General features: G+C 34.7%; 1 protein-coding gene and 1 long non-coding RNA gene across 6 annotated transcripts; one reads left to right on the forward strand and one right to left on the reverse strand.

Moving 5' to 3' along the window:
- Nucleotides 1-1,579: 1,579 nt before the first annotated feature.
- Nucleotides 1,580-5,241, forward strand: LOC110940125. Of its 5 annotated transcripts, none has more exons than XR_002592837.2 (10): nt 1,580-1,782; nt 2,289-2,443; nt 2,514-2,629; nt 2,905-2,997; nt 3,155-3,344; nt 3,416-3,593; nt 4,184-4,236; nt 4,333-4,384; nt 4,477-4,604; nt 4,948-5,241. XR_002592837.2 is itself a non-coding variant. In XM_022181683.2 (8 exons), the coding sequence occupies exons 5-8, from the start codon at nt 3,315-3,317 to the stop codon at nt 5,075-5,077; spliced, it is 390 nt and encodes a 129-aa protein (XP_022037375.1). In that variant the 5' UTR covers nt 1,580-1,782; nt 2,289-2,443; nt 2,514-2,629; nt 2,905-2,997; nt 3,155-3,314; the 3' UTR covers nt 5,078-5,241. The 5 variants fall into 5 exon arrangements, 2 of the variants coding, with proteins under 2 accessions (XP_022037375.1, XP_035846583.1); XR_002592840.2 differs by having other exon boundaries at nt 3,428-3,593; XR_002592838.2 differs by lacking the exon at nt 4,477-4,604.
- A 1,262-nt stretch (nt 5,242-6,503) lies between these two features.
- LOC110938619 lies at nt 6,504-14,887 on the reverse strand. Its single transcript, XR_002591534.1, has 2 exons — nt 14,744-14,887; nt 6,504-6,928 (listed from the first exon to the last, which is right to left on the reverse strand). It is a non-coding gene; the product is annotated as an uncharacterized LOC110938619 (long non-coding RNA).
- Between the last annotated feature and the right edge of the window lie 384 nt (nt 14,888-15,271).

Genomic DNA, 15,271 nt, shown 5'->3' on the forward strand with positions numbered 1-15,271 from the left:
AATTGGTAAGTAAAACATTTAATGTATAACTAAGGTGTACAAAATACGTAATGAAAAAAACCATGTTAGAAGGTTGAAAAACCGAAAAAACGGATATGTATGTTAGAAAATGGACGGGAATTTCCGACCACTTACCGACGAAACATAACATTTGGTCGGAAAGTTTTTGGAAATTTCCGACCAGTTTCCGACTAAAACATTTATTCTTTTCATATTTAATTATGCTCAGGTGTTTATCTATATATATATAAATGTATTTCTTGTCTCTATATATATGTGTATGTGTGTATTAGTATGTAGTTGTCTCGACATATATATATATATACATATAGATATACATATATACACATTTATACAATAGTAAAAGGCTCGTTTAAGTAATGGGTCCTGATAGCGTACACGCACGTATGACTAGGTATAACTATAGGTATAACTTGGTAAAGTAAAAGCATTTCATGTATAATTAAGGTGTACAGAATATGCAATGAAAAAAACATGTTAGGAGGTTGAAAAACCGAAAAACGGATATGGGTGTCGGAAAATGGTCGGAAATTTCTGACCACTTACCGACAAAACATAACATTTGGTCGGAAAGTTATCGGAAATTTCCGACCAATTTCCGACTAAAACATTTATTCTTTTCATATATAATTATGCCGAGGTATATATCTATATATATAAATGTATTTCTTGTCTCTATATGTATGTGTATGTGTGTACTAGTATGTAGTTATCTCGACATATATATACATATATAAATATTTATACAATAGTAAAAGCCTAGTTTAAGTAATGGGTCCTGATAGCGTACACGCACGTATGACTGGGTATAACTATAGGTATAAGTTGGTAAAGTAAAAGCATTTCATGTATAATTAAGGTGTACAGAATATGTAATGAAAAAAACATGTTAGGAGGTTGAAAAACCGAAAAAAAACGGATATGGGTGTCAGAAAATGGTAGGAAATTTCCAACAACTTACAGACGAAACATAACATTTGGTCGGAAACTTGTCGGAAATTTCCGACCAATTTCCGACTAAAACATTTATTTTTTTCATATTTAATTATGCTGAGGTGTATATCTACATATATAAATATATTTCTTGTCTCTATATGTATGTGTATGTGTGTATTAGTATGTAGTTGTCTCGGCATATATATACATGTACATATATACGCACTTATACAATAGTAAAAGCCTAGTTTAAGTAATAGGTCCCGATAGCGTACACACACGTATGACTGGGTATAATTATACGTATAAGTTGGTAAGTAAAAGAATTTCATGCATAACTAAGGTGTACAAAATACGTAATGAAAAAACTATGTTAGAAGGTTGAAAAACTAAAAAAAACGGATATGGGTGTCGGAAAATTGTCGCAAATCTCCGACCACTTACCGACAAAACATAACATTTGGTCGGAAAGTTGTCGGAATTTTCCGACCAGTTTCCGACTAAAACATTTATTCTTTTCATATTTAATTATGCGGAGGTGTTTATCTATATATATAAATGTATTTCTTGTCTCTATATGTATGTGTATGTGTATATTAGTATGTAGTTGGTTATACTTTGCTCGACTAAAACCCTTGCTCCCCTTCCCCTCCCCATCCCCTTCTACGCAGCCGCTCCCCTTCCCCTTCTACGCAGCCGCTCCCCTTCCCCTCGACGCAGTTGCTCCCCTTCCGGTTCGACGCAGCCTCCTCCAGTTTGCACAGGATTTCCTTTCGATTTGCTAGATGACGGAAGCATTCCCCTTCAATTCTCCCTTTGAGACTGGTTAGTTTTTCGAGCCCCCCTTCGATGCGGTTTGTATGTATATATATTAAGTGATTAAAGTGAACAGAACAGTCTTTAACCCCTTGTCTCGTTTAGTCTCAACCATGTTTTTAGTCGTCGAATGAATTTTAAAAGTACATTAATGGATGATTTTGATTTTGAACGTCATCCACATTTGCGTTCCTTTTCACCTTTAGTGATCTGGTATTTATCATTAATCCATCTAGTATTCTCTAATAACTGATTGAACAAGTAGTTTACATAAGTGTCCGATCAAATAATTAACAAATGGAAAAATGATAAGAAATTGCATGAAGTATCATGGTTTTCTTTCAATATTCAGCAAGTTGGATCCCTAATTATCCACTTGTCATGTAGATGGACTTATAAGCAACATTTTCGTCGACTATTATTTTCTTCAATCTAGTTTATTAGAGTAAAGTATTGTTTATTTGTATGAACTAGAATTTAATGAAATAAATATAATGTATTGTTTATTTTTAAAGAAATCTTCCCAGCTTGTACCAGTGAGACGCCTTTTCCTCTGGTTCTTGGTGAAGTCAAAGAAGTACCCAAATCTTGTGAGATTAGCTATAGAGATGATGGGTTGTTCTTCTAATGGCCTTAGCAAAGGACTTGAGAAAATGTGATCTCTAATTGGGTATGCCACTTGTGAAATTATGATTTACTTATATGTATACTGGATTGAAAAAGTCTGTTATTTTTTATAGAAAGACAAACAAGTTGTTCGACCAAGGCGCAGTGGTTTGTAGAAGAGGTAACTAGGGTTGTGGGAACTATCATATCATTGACTCAAGTTCTTCAGAAGATGAGGGTGAATCCTCAGGTAAAACAGTTCTTTGTTATCTCTTTCATGTAGATTCTGAACATTCAAATATTCAATGCTGTAGTTTATGCACTTTAAAAACATTTACTAAGCTATATACAAACATCTTACATTTTCTTGGTCAATTTGTTATTTATGTCGATTGTTTGCACCAAAACCACGTTGTAATCGTCTTTAAAGATGATAATTACTTCTATTACTTAGTGTTACTTGTGCGTTAAAGTTTTCTTGGCGTTTTCAAATAATAGGTTTTAATTTTTTGGTTGTGATGACAGATACAAGGATGTTCGGATTGGAAGGCCTTCTGAAATTATCGATGGCGTGACCGAGCCATTAACTCCTTATAAGTGTCGGCAAAGTGACAAGACGTAAGCAAGTCTCTTTTCAGTTCATGTGTGTCATCAAATAGATGTGATAGTTGTCTAAACGTCATGTAATGTTTCAACAAGCAATGTATTTTGGAGTTGTTACACTTGTAGTTGAATAAAATGTTTTGCTTTGTGCCTTATGTCTCACTAATTGTAGGTATGCCGCTCCAATATTTGTGGACATCGAGTATTGGTTTTCCAAGAATTTGATTTGAGGCATTTCCAAGAATAATGGTAAAATGAAAACATGTATATGAGGCACAAGAGGCTGAGAAGTATTGGTTTTCTTATAATTGAAAGAAGGATGAAGGGCAGTGATGAACTGGGTTTTGATAGGAGCTTCAAGGGTAAGTTTTTTAGTGTTCTTTTGCTTATTGGCTCGAATGAAGCTCTAATTCGAGGCCAGCGTTTGCTACAGGAGACGGAGGAGGAGGATGCTGACGTGTCGAAATCGTTGCCGAATTCGGCGATTTTGAACCGAAGTCGCCGCATCGAGTGCCGCAGCACTGGTCGTCATCTGCCGTACCGCAACCGTTGCCGCTTCCTAATGAAGAGTTATGGTTTCCGGCTGAAGGATATGACAGAGGAAATGCGCGGTAAGTATCTATAATGAACAATAACTGGAATGTATACGGTTGATTCGGTTCATTTTTGCGGATAATTTGGTTTTGGTTCGGTTATTTTGGTTTGGTTAATCAGGTTAATTTGGTTTCAGTTCGGTAATTTTTGTTTCGGTTTTGTCAAATAGGTTATTTTGGTTAAGCTGCTAATCTGGTTTTGCTTCGGTCATCTTAGTTTCAGTTTCGTCAGTTTGGTTATTTTGGTTTCAGTTCGATTAAGGCTTAAGCAGCTAATTTGGTTTTGCTTCGGTTAATTCGGGTTATTTTCGTTTTGGTTCAGTCAATTAGGTCAGATTGGTTTCAGTTATGTTAATTCAATTATTTTAGGTTTCGGTTTGGTCAGTCCAGTTTGGTTTCAGTTCGGTCAAGGTCTAAGCTGCTGATTTTGGTTTTGGTTCGGTTAATATGGTTTGTTTCAGCTCGGTTAATTTGATTCTTTTTTGTTTCGGTTTAATCATTCCAGTTATTTTGGTTTCTGTTTGGTCAGTTAGGTTATTTTGGTTTCAGTTTAGTTAATTCGATTATTTGCTCATACCTGAAATCTGAATGTGTGTGTATGCAAGCAGTTGTAGATCCGATCGAACGGGATGAATTCCAAGAGTCATGCTGCACGTATACTGTATGGTGCACGTATTTTTGTTCATAATGTTAATTTGCTATATGTTAAATTAGACCAAATGTAACTTGAATTTACGTTGTTGTTTATGGTTTCTAGAACTGCTGGACTTCCACAGTATGGTCAACTTGGACATGGATCTGACATGGAGGTAACATTTTTGTCATAGTTTTCTTCTTTTTAGTTATTTTCTTTTAAAATTATAATGATTATGAGATCATAACTTTTTAATTTTATTTTCAGTATTATACTAAAGATAGCTCTGCTAAGCTTGCTTACGAGGCGTAACCTCGTCTTACTGCAATAGCTTCTTTTCCGACAAAACCATTGTAAACGTGGTGTGTGGATCAAATCATACAGGAATAAAAAAGGTTGTTTTTTCATAAATGGAATAAAAAAAAATCCAAATTTTCGTAATGAATTTAAAGTTTAAAGCACAAATCCTGATCAAATTCATATGGTAAAGGGTCAGAACGGGTCAGGTCAAAACGGGTCAATTAAAAAAGGGGTTGTTTTGGTTGGGTCAAAACAGGTTCGGGTCAGAACTTTTTAATATTTTTTTTGATAAAATATATGTGTAAAAAATGATACTTTGATAACAAATTCTTTTTTTTGTACCGAATAAAGATTATGGTCTCTCATCCATTTTGATTATAAACTTCTATATATATTGTTTTTTTTCTAATATTATGTTTGTTGTTAATAATTATATAGGTGCGGAACTTGCAATCTCAAGTGGAAAAGGTTAAATAAACGATTCGAAGAGGCGCAACAATCCCATGTTGAAATGTTACAAAACCGAGTCGAAGAGATGGAACGACAAATGGCCGAGTTTATGAAATAATTTGGTAATCCTAGCAATCCTCCACCATAGTTTAGTTTCTGTTTGTTGTCTTTTGCGGTTGAACTTGTAATTTGACAACGATGTCATATTTTGTGGGGTTGAACTTGTAGTTGGAAAACCATATTGTATTTTGTGGACGAACTTTAGTTTATAATGGTATCGTATTTAGGATTTTTATTGGATTTTTTTTTTTTTTTTGCATTTTTGAATACGAAAAAAAACTGGATTTTTTTAGTGTTTTTTATATTTTTTTTATTAAAAAGTTTTTGGACAGAAATTGGTAGGAAGAGAAATTTGAAAATCTGGTCGGAAAACTGTGGAAATGTTATGGTCGGAAAACAGTAGGAACATGGTTGTCGGAAAACGATAGGTACGCGGTGGTCGGAAAGCTGTAGGAACCTTTTGGTCGGAAAATAGTAGGAAAACGATGGTCGGAAAATAGTAGGAAAACGGTGGTCGGAAAGCTGTAGGAAAATTGTGGTCGGGACTTTGTCGGAAATAGTAACTTCTTTTTTTGTCTGAAATTTGTCGCCAATTTAGTCGGATATTTGTCGGAAATATTTTCCTGCAAGGGTTTTTCCGACAAACGTATTTCTGTCGGAAGTTGGTCGGAAACACCGTTTTCCGACAGTTTTCCGACAAAAACCTTGGTCGGAAACAAGACAGTTTTTTAGTAGTGATAGTTTGTTTTAAGATATCCATTTTAAACACGACTAGTAGACCAATTTAATAATGTTACTATATTCATCTATGAATTTGATGATTAGTTGGACAAAATGTTAATTATTTAATGCTTATTTTGATTCAAAAAGTAATGTATAAAGTGGGAGTTCCGGGGCTTTGCGACGGGTCATCGGTCGACATCGATTTGATTTGTTATGGTACTAGTATGATACCAACACTCGATATAGCAACCGAAAGAGACATGCCGAATATGATATTGACACGTGTTTTATATCGATAAAAAACCATAAAAACGAATACCGGTATCAATGTTCGGCCGGTATGGATTTGATTCGTCACGGTACCAATACTCTATAGTGAATACAATTCCTTTTAAACGAACTTTATACCGGCATGTTGAGACCATAGAAACGAATATTGTACTGGTACCGGATGTTCTGACGGTATCATTTCAGTTCGTAATGTAAAAACAAAATACAAACAATTAAGTTTCAGTTCACTAACTAAACAGTCACTTTCAGTGTCATATCACATGTTATAAGTGTTTCATAGTCAACAAGTGTTTTCCGCATGAAGTAACAAATTTACAACCCCACCCCTTCAAAGCTAGAATATGGCCCTCTCACCTTTAATTAAATATAATTAGGTTTATCATCATTCGTCGCGTTGAAGTTATTTTGTTATTTAGTCTGTGTTTAGATGTGTTTTGTAATCACTACGAGCGCGTTACACACGGAACCACTAACAAGAACAAAAAGAAAATGTATAAACAGACACTAAAAGATGACCGAAAAAAATCAATCAAAAAGTTGTATGTTAATGATATTGTTCGTGTGAAACTCATGGTCAGAGATGAGGAAATGGTACTGGGTACCGGCACCGAATTTCCGAAACCGAAAGATTTTAGGTACCAATTCGATACCGACTTTTGGCGTTCCTGGTACCGGTTTGCTACCGGTTTTTACCTTCATATACAGGTACCGTAACCGTTATTTTCAGTACCAGTACCGATTCGGTATCGGTTGGCACTGAGCTCATCCCTACCTCTGAAACTAAAAAAAATCATTAAAAGTTGAAGAAAATCAACAATTTTGCGATACCGTTGTTGTTCGTACGGTACCCGTGACCAGGGATGAGCAAACGGTACCGGTTAGCATTTATCCAAACCTGTGATAATAAAAATCATTAAAGTTAACAAAAATAATAAAAGTGTTAATATATATATATATATATATATTTATTACAATAATAAAAAGGTTATAACGAAAAACATGTCCGATATTTTTGGTAAATATAATCGTCTAGTGTTGGGTACGTACACATCCTAATTATTATTTTTTTAATATTTTAATTTCTATTCTCAAGTATATTTTTACCCCTAGGCTTGTAACTAATTAGTAATTGAGTTTTCTAGTAATAAAAAATGAAATTTTAAATTTTTTCTTAGATCGTAAGTGTCACTTACTTAATATTTATATTAAAAAACTATTAATTTTAGTATCTATGAACCCTAATTTAGATGTATTTTCGGATGAACTGTAATATATTAGACTTCTTTGTTTGTGTTCAATAATGTTAAATTGTGTTTATTTATATTTGTCCAATTACGTTCATTTATGTTCGTTTATGTTTGTTCAATCATGTTGTTTATGTATGTTTATGTTATATTCAAAAAATATATTCAATTAATTTTTTTTGTTTATGTTCGTGTGTGCTCATTTATGTTCGTTTAGGCTTTTAACGAATGAACATAAATGAATCGAACATGTCCGATTTTTTAATAAATGAACACGAACAAAAAAATGTGTTCGATTAGATTATATGTTCATGTTCGGTTAAAATTAAAAGAACGCGTGTTCGTTCGGTTCGTTTATAGGCCTATTTACACCTAGATTACCTACGAAAATTTAAACCCACACTATTATGAAGGGGGTGTTTGGCTTAGCTTTTTGAAACAACTTATTGACTCATTGGCTTTTTCAAGCCAATAAGTCAAAATAATGTTTGGACAAGTGAAAAGGTCTTTTTGAAACAATTTTGTATAAGATGGAAAAGTCATTTTGATTTTGGCTTTTCAAAATGACTTTTCCACCTTATACAAAAAGTTGTTTCAAAAAGTTCTTTTCACTTGTCCAAACATTATTTTGATTTATTGGGTCGAAAAAGCCAATAAGTTAATAAGTTGTTTCAAAAAGCTAAGCCAAACACCCCCGAAGTAACCATTGTTACACCAGTGGATAGGGGTGTTCAAAACTATCCGCATTCGAAGATCCGATCCGAATTATCCGAATCCGAAATATCCACAAATTCGGATATCGATTTGGATTCGGATAGTGATTTTAAAAATTTTCGGGTATTTTGAATATCCAAAAATTTAATTTTTATTTTTTCGGATATCCGAAAATATCCGAAAAGTATCTGAAAATATCTTAAATATCCGAAAACTTATATTCGGATATCTTAAACTATCCGAAATATCCGGTTCTAAATATAAAAATAATAATAAAAATAAAAATTAAATAAAAATCGGATATTCGGATATTTGATTCACTATCCGATCGGATATCCGAAATTTCGGATATCCGAAACTTTCGGATACAGATTCGGATAGTGAAATTTCGGATATCCGAAAACTTATATTCGGATATCCGAAATTTCAGATATCCTCCATAAATATTACTTGAAGGTTACTCTTCCACACCAAAGTTCCTTCTCTCCAGCGACTCCTGCAGAAAAAATCCAAAAACCACCGGCCACATACTTCTCTCCATAGAAAAAAAATCCAAAAACCACTGGCCACATACTTTACTTCATAATCCGGCAATATGGATCGGACACTCCGTCGAAGAAACTCATCAATCACCATAATAAACCAACATTTAATTTCTATCACTTCATTTTCAAGTTTTTGATTTAATCATCACTATATTTTCTGATTTGATAAATGAATTCTCTTTTGTTTTTTGTTGCAAGTCTTAGTAATCACCTGGTCTTAGAGATTACGACAAAAAGCGAAGAAGAATACCATGATGCACATGATTTCATGTCGAACCCATCAGAAGACGAAGACACAGAAGAAGAAATAAAACAAGTTGATGAACAAGTGGAAACTGACCAAGAGTACTTTTTCAACCCTAAACACACACACGATGCTATCAACTAAAGCAAAACCTAAACTTCTTCTTTTCAACAATTTGGTCTAATCAGTTTTTTTAGGTATATATCCAAAATTTCGGATACGGATTCGGAGAGTGAAATCTGGTATCCGAAATATCCGAATTTCGGATATCCGGTTTTGAACACCCCTACCAGTGGACCACATGGATGCTTATTGTAATCATTGCGGGTCACAATAAAATGGAAGAAAGAAAATAGAAGTACCATGATATGATATGGTGACGATTTTATCCTCGATAAATATCACTTGAAGGTTACTCTTCCACACCAAAGTTCCTTCTCTCCAATGACTCCTGCAGAGAAAATCCAAAAACCACCGGCCGCATACTTCTCTCCATAGAAAAAAATCCAAAAACCACTGGCCACATACTTCTCTCCATAATCCGGCAATATGGATCGGACACTCCGTCGAAGAAACTCATCAACTACGAGCAACATCAATTCACCACGGTAAACCAACATTTAATCTCTATCACTTCATTTTCAAGTTTCTGATTTAATCATCGCTATATTTTCTGATTTGATAAATGAATTCTCTTCTATTTTTTGTTGCAAGTCTTAGTAACCACCTGGTCTTAGAGATTACGACAAAAAGCGAAGGAGAATACCATGATGCACATGATTACATGTCGAACCCATTAGAAGACGAAGACACAGACGAAGAAATAAAACAAGTTGGTGAACAAGTGGAAACCGACCAAGAGTACTTTTTTATGAAAAAAAATGTTTTTTTCATCAACCCTAAACACACACGATGCTATCAACTAAAGCAAAACCTAAACTTCTTCTTTTCAACAATTTGGTCTAATCAGTTTTTTTAGGTATATATCCGAAATTTCGGATACGGATTCGGATAGTGAAATCTGGTATCCGAAATTTTCGGATATCCGAAATTCGGATATCCGATATCCGAGAATTTCGGATATCCGGTTTTAAACACCTCTACCAGTGGACCACATGGATGCTTATTGTAATCATTGCGGGCCACAATAAAATGGAAGAAAGTTAATAGAAGTACCATGATATGGTGAAGATTTTATCCTCCATAAATATCACTTGAAGGTTACTCTTCCACACCAAAGTTCCTTCTCTCCAGCGACTCCTGCAGAAAAAATCCAAAAACCACCGACTGCGTACTTCTCTCCATAGAAAAAAAATCCAAAAACCACTGGCCACATACTTCTCTCCATAATCCGGCAATATGGATTGGACACTCCGTCGAAGAAACTCATCAACTACGAGCAACATCAAATCACCACGGTCAACCAACATTTAATGTCTATCACTTCATTTTCAAGTTTCTGATTTAATCACCGCTATATTTTCTGATTTGATAAATGAATTCTCTTCTGTTTTTTGTTGCAAGTCTTAGTAACCACCTGGTCTTAGAGATTACGACAGAAAGCGAAGAAGAATACCATGATGCACATGATTACATGTCGAACCCATCAGAAGAAGAAGACACAGAAGAGGAAATAAAACAAGTTGATGAACAGGTGGAAACTGACCAAGAGTACTTTTTTTATGAAAAAAAATGTTTTTTCATCAACCCTAAACACACACACGATGCTATCAACTAAAGCAAAACCTAAACTTCTTCTTTTCAATAATTTGGTCTAATCAGTTTTTTTAGGTATGTAATAAAAGCATTATATTGTTTTTCTATTTATTTAGAAGTTTTAGATGTATCGGATGTTCATATTCCTCTTTCATTTAAAAGCTTATCAAAAATTTGAAACATTCTTAGATTCTAATTCAACTTAATGAATCAACTAAACATTTCAAAATTTTAAATTCAAACACTCTTATCCAAACCATCAGTTCGTCATGTTTAGCCTTGGAATTTTGAAAATCAGCTTTTCATCATCAGTTGTCGAAAATCTTTTTGGATTTTTTCAAAATATGAAACATAAATGCAAGAACAGAATTTAAATGCAGAAATGAAATATATACAAACACTATTTTTTATGAGTTTGTGAAAGAGGATCATATAGTTTTTGAGACATATCACTAGCACCGTTAAGCTTTTAATCATTTTAAGTTTTAAACGATTCACATAGATTGACGATATATTTGACCACTTAAGCTCAATCTAAAAACATTCGAAATGCTTACTGATACGTTAAGATATATTAATTATGCACTAAGTTCTTATGGACCCCATGATCTCAGCATATCCCCTCATCATGCAATACACTAACTCAAGTAATGCCTTTAAACTTTGATCAACTGTGATTTATGCAAAAACAACACATAATGTTTAAACATTAACAATCAGGTCGATACTTACGTATACGCAGAGAAAGTCCAATGTTTAAACAAAATAAAGAAACTAAAAATAAGTTGAAATTGTTTAGGCTTTAACCACCAGTTCGATACTCACGTATACGTAGAGGTGATCCAAAGCTTAAACGAAACACCAAAGAAAATAAAGCAGAACGTTTAGGCACTAACATACAGGTCGATACTCACGTATACGCAGAGGATGTCCAATGCTTAAACAAAATAAAGAAATAAAACAAGTTTAAATCTTTGCAAAAGAAATACACAATCACAGTGTCATTTTTAGCAAAGTTGTGAAAGCTCACAAACTTAACCAGTTTTTATGCTTTTTGGCATTCAGCGATTACTGAGCAGGCACACAATCAAGAAGGACAAAACTAAGTACTATGCTTTCAATCATGTTTCCCACTAGAACTAGGCTTTTTCATTTATGTTTGTATCGTTATCGCAAATCTACTAGTCTAGCTGAGCCTATCGTCACATCTTTAGTGAGACCGTTTATCACATTTTATCTTTCCATTTCTTTAGCATGCCGTGACAGTCCACTGATTTACTATCATTTCCTCTTGTTATCAACAAAACTCATTTTTGAATTTTTCAGTGTTTTTGACTTTTTCAAATTTTCAATTTTTTTCAAATTTTTACTCCCCCTAAAATCAAAATATGTTTCAATTTCGATTTTCTGGGAAAATTTGAAACAAACTGTACAAACTTGACAACTTGATGAGAATCACTTCAATTCTCCATCCTCATGGCGTAAACAATTAGAACTCCCCCTTACAACAAACTATTCTCCCATTGTGATTTCAAAACACTTAAGTTTGTTTTAATCAAAATGGTTTTTCCGAAAAAATTATTTGTTTACCAACCACTTGTAGGTTCGGGGTCACTTCATCACATTGTTTTCTTCATTCACAAGTAAAGATTTATCATTTTTCAGGTTTTAAACTTCAACATCACTTGTAGAAAATCAAGTACAATTTAATGTCCTTGATTAACCACTTGTCGATCGAAATATCAATGATTGAATTATCATCCACTTCGGTGATATTTCTCAAGAAAGATGCCGATTCATGTTCCACACTTACCAACCTGGGAACTCCGGCAAGTTAGGTTTTTCATTTAAACAAATTCACCCAAGCCTGGCGGTCCTTGGGTGTTTTTGAATTCTTGTTCAACAATGGTGGGAAATTTGCATCATCCATTGTTAAACCTGAATTCTCAATTTTTACCTCAACAAATGGCTCTTCTGGTTTTGATGGACCAGATTCATCGCCTGAACATGGCTCCTCTAACTTTGACGAGTCAAGATCATTGCCAACAACTGGCTCCTTTGTTTCTGGAAAAACAAATTCATCACCAGGAAGTGAAAATTTCACTTTCTTTGTTTTGTTAATCTTTTGATTAACTACTTTCTCTTTCTTCAATTTCCCTTTATCTTCTGTCCTCAGATTTGTATCTGATGAATTCGTTTTGCAAGACTTGTCATTCTTTGGAAAACAAGACGATTTATCAGAACTGCTGTTTGGTTTTTCTGACTCTGGGTACAGGACCACTGTAACCTCCCATTTCACGCTTGATACTTGGACGATGGGATGATTGTCGACAACGCGACTGAGGTTTCTAGGGCTTTAGACATCATTAACGAGGAGGGGCCATCTCTAGGGCTTTACCTCAACATTAAGACAACAGAGGTTTTTTGGCCGACATGTGATGGGCGGAAAGTTTAGGACAGGCTTTTCTCAAGAGGATTGGCATACCAGAGAGGGGGGTTAAGCTCCTTGGTGGAGCTGTTAGCCGTGACCCTAGCTTTATTGGGGAGTTGGCAGAGCGGCGGGCCTCGGGGGCGGTTGATCTTATGAAACTCTTGCGCTGCCTTACGGGCCCCCAATGTGAACTCCTTCTGCTAAGGTCATGCATGGGGTTACTAAGTTACTTTTTGGGCTACGAACTTGTCAAACCCATTTGATGGTAGATGCGGCATCTCGGTTCGATGATGGCCTCCGGGAGGCTATAGAAAACACAGTCGTGGGTGGTGGCCCCTTCTTTGGTGACCTCCAATGGAGTCTGGCATCTCTGCCAATGCGTCTAGGTGGTTTGGGTCTCCTCTCAGCTCGAGATGTTGGGGTTTATGCCTTTGTGGTGTCCAGAGCTCAGTCTTGGGAACTACAGGATCATGTCCTTCGAAACATTGGGGTTGTCGGGCTCGACCAAGACTATCTGCAGGCGCTCGAACGCTTATATGTCTCTGTCCCATACTTTGATATCGGCGGTTTCTTTAACAAGGACACCGCCCCCTCGAAGTCACAAAAAAATTTGGCGAATGCTCTTTTTAGCAAAATCGCTCAAAGTCTAGGAGAAATTTTTGATTTGTCATCTCGCCAGAAGGCGGTGTTGTGAAGAGAACCAACATGTTTTTGTCCCTTTTGTCTTTAACACATTTGGCTCCCTAGCGCCAGAAGCTATCCAATTCCTAACCAGAGTCCAACGGGTCATCCACAACAGTTGTTCAGCCCCGGGGGGCTGGGTTTTGTCTTTAGTAGATTAGGGTTTGCAATTCAGAAATGGGTGGCGGCGTAGTTTATTACCCGTCTACCTTCTGTTTTGATATAACTTGCCAAGTATGAATGAAAATGCTTAATTGTTAAAAAAAATACCAAACATTTGATATTTTATGTTTAAGTTTAGGTTTTATTTATTATACATTTGATATTTAAGTTTTTTTTTTTCTTGATAAGTTGATATCAAATAAGTACTTTTTTAAAAGAGTAAATTGCCAAAATCGTATGAGGTTCAGGCCTGTTTGCCAGTTTCATCCAAAATGACTTTTTGGTGCCAAACAGCCCTTCACCTTTGGCATTTTTTGCCATTTTCATCAAAACCGCTAACTTAGTTTACTTTTTATGTTAAGTTGAAGGATATTTGGATGAAACTGCCAAATATAAAACATCCGAAACGATTTTGACAATTTACTCAAACTTTTATTTAATTAATTTTGTCACATATATAAAAAACAGAAATCAAATTAATAGTTTTATCACATATTTTTTATAAATTTTTATCCAAACCACTAACTCAGTTTATTTTATTTTATTTTTGTTAAAGTGAAGGATGTTTTAAATTTTATAAGTTAAGACAGATATTAATATCCAGTTTTTTTTATATAGATCAGATTTATAAAATATTAATGTTGAGATTTTCAATTATCTCTTTTTTTTTATCTTCTCATTTGATAAGGTGATATCAAATTAGTACTTTTTTCAAAAATATTAATGATTAGTTTTTCAATTAACTCTTTTGTTTTGATCTTCTCAGTGGTAAGGAATTAAATGGATTTAATAAATCCATGCTATTATCGTCGACAAATTAATTTTAGTCACACGATTTTGAAAAATAGTGAAAAAAGACATTAGTTAAATTTGATGAACCACCAAATCACTAATTGTTTGTTTTAAAGTTCAGGATTTTTTTTTTGTTTTGTTTTGTGTCGAATCCAACCTGAGATGGCTTGGAGTTACTAACCTTATACTCGGCGAGTCCGGTTTAGATTCCGTCTCTTATTGTTGTGATGACGGTTCTTCTTACGGGACATCTAGTCTTGGGCTGCGATCATAGGTAAATCTCGTTAGAGGGCCCGGGGGGATTGCCCCGAGGGCACTCCAGAGAAAGAGGAGAAGATAACCTGATGTTGGTAAAAGGAGAAGTTTTCTTTATATAAGGGGACTCTTGGGCCTTAACCCTAATGGGTTGGCCAAAGAGTAGGCTTATTAGAATCAGGCCCAGATGAGCCTACCAAGTATGTGAGGAAAGTCTAAGCGGGCCGAGGCCCAATCACCATTATTAAGGAGTGAGCTCAGACAAGAAATCCAAACGGGGACCCTCGTCGACATTTTGTTAATAGCTGTGATGTTCAGGAAAAAAATTTCTTTTATAAAACTATGGATTTGAAAAAAAAAAGGAGTAAATTATAATATAAAATGATTCCTGTATAAGAAAAAAAACACAAACATAAAACACTTTTATTGGACAATGAAACCGAAAAAATCATTC

This window comes from Helianthus annuus, chromosome 5 (genome assembly GCF_002127325.2).
Source record: "Helianthus annuus cultivar XRQ/B chromosome 5, HanXRQr2.0-SUNRISE, whole genome shotgun sequence".
NCBI classification, from domain to species: domain Eukaryota; kingdom Viridiplantae; phylum Streptophyta; class Magnoliopsida; order Asterales; family Asteraceae; genus Helianthus; species Helianthus annuus.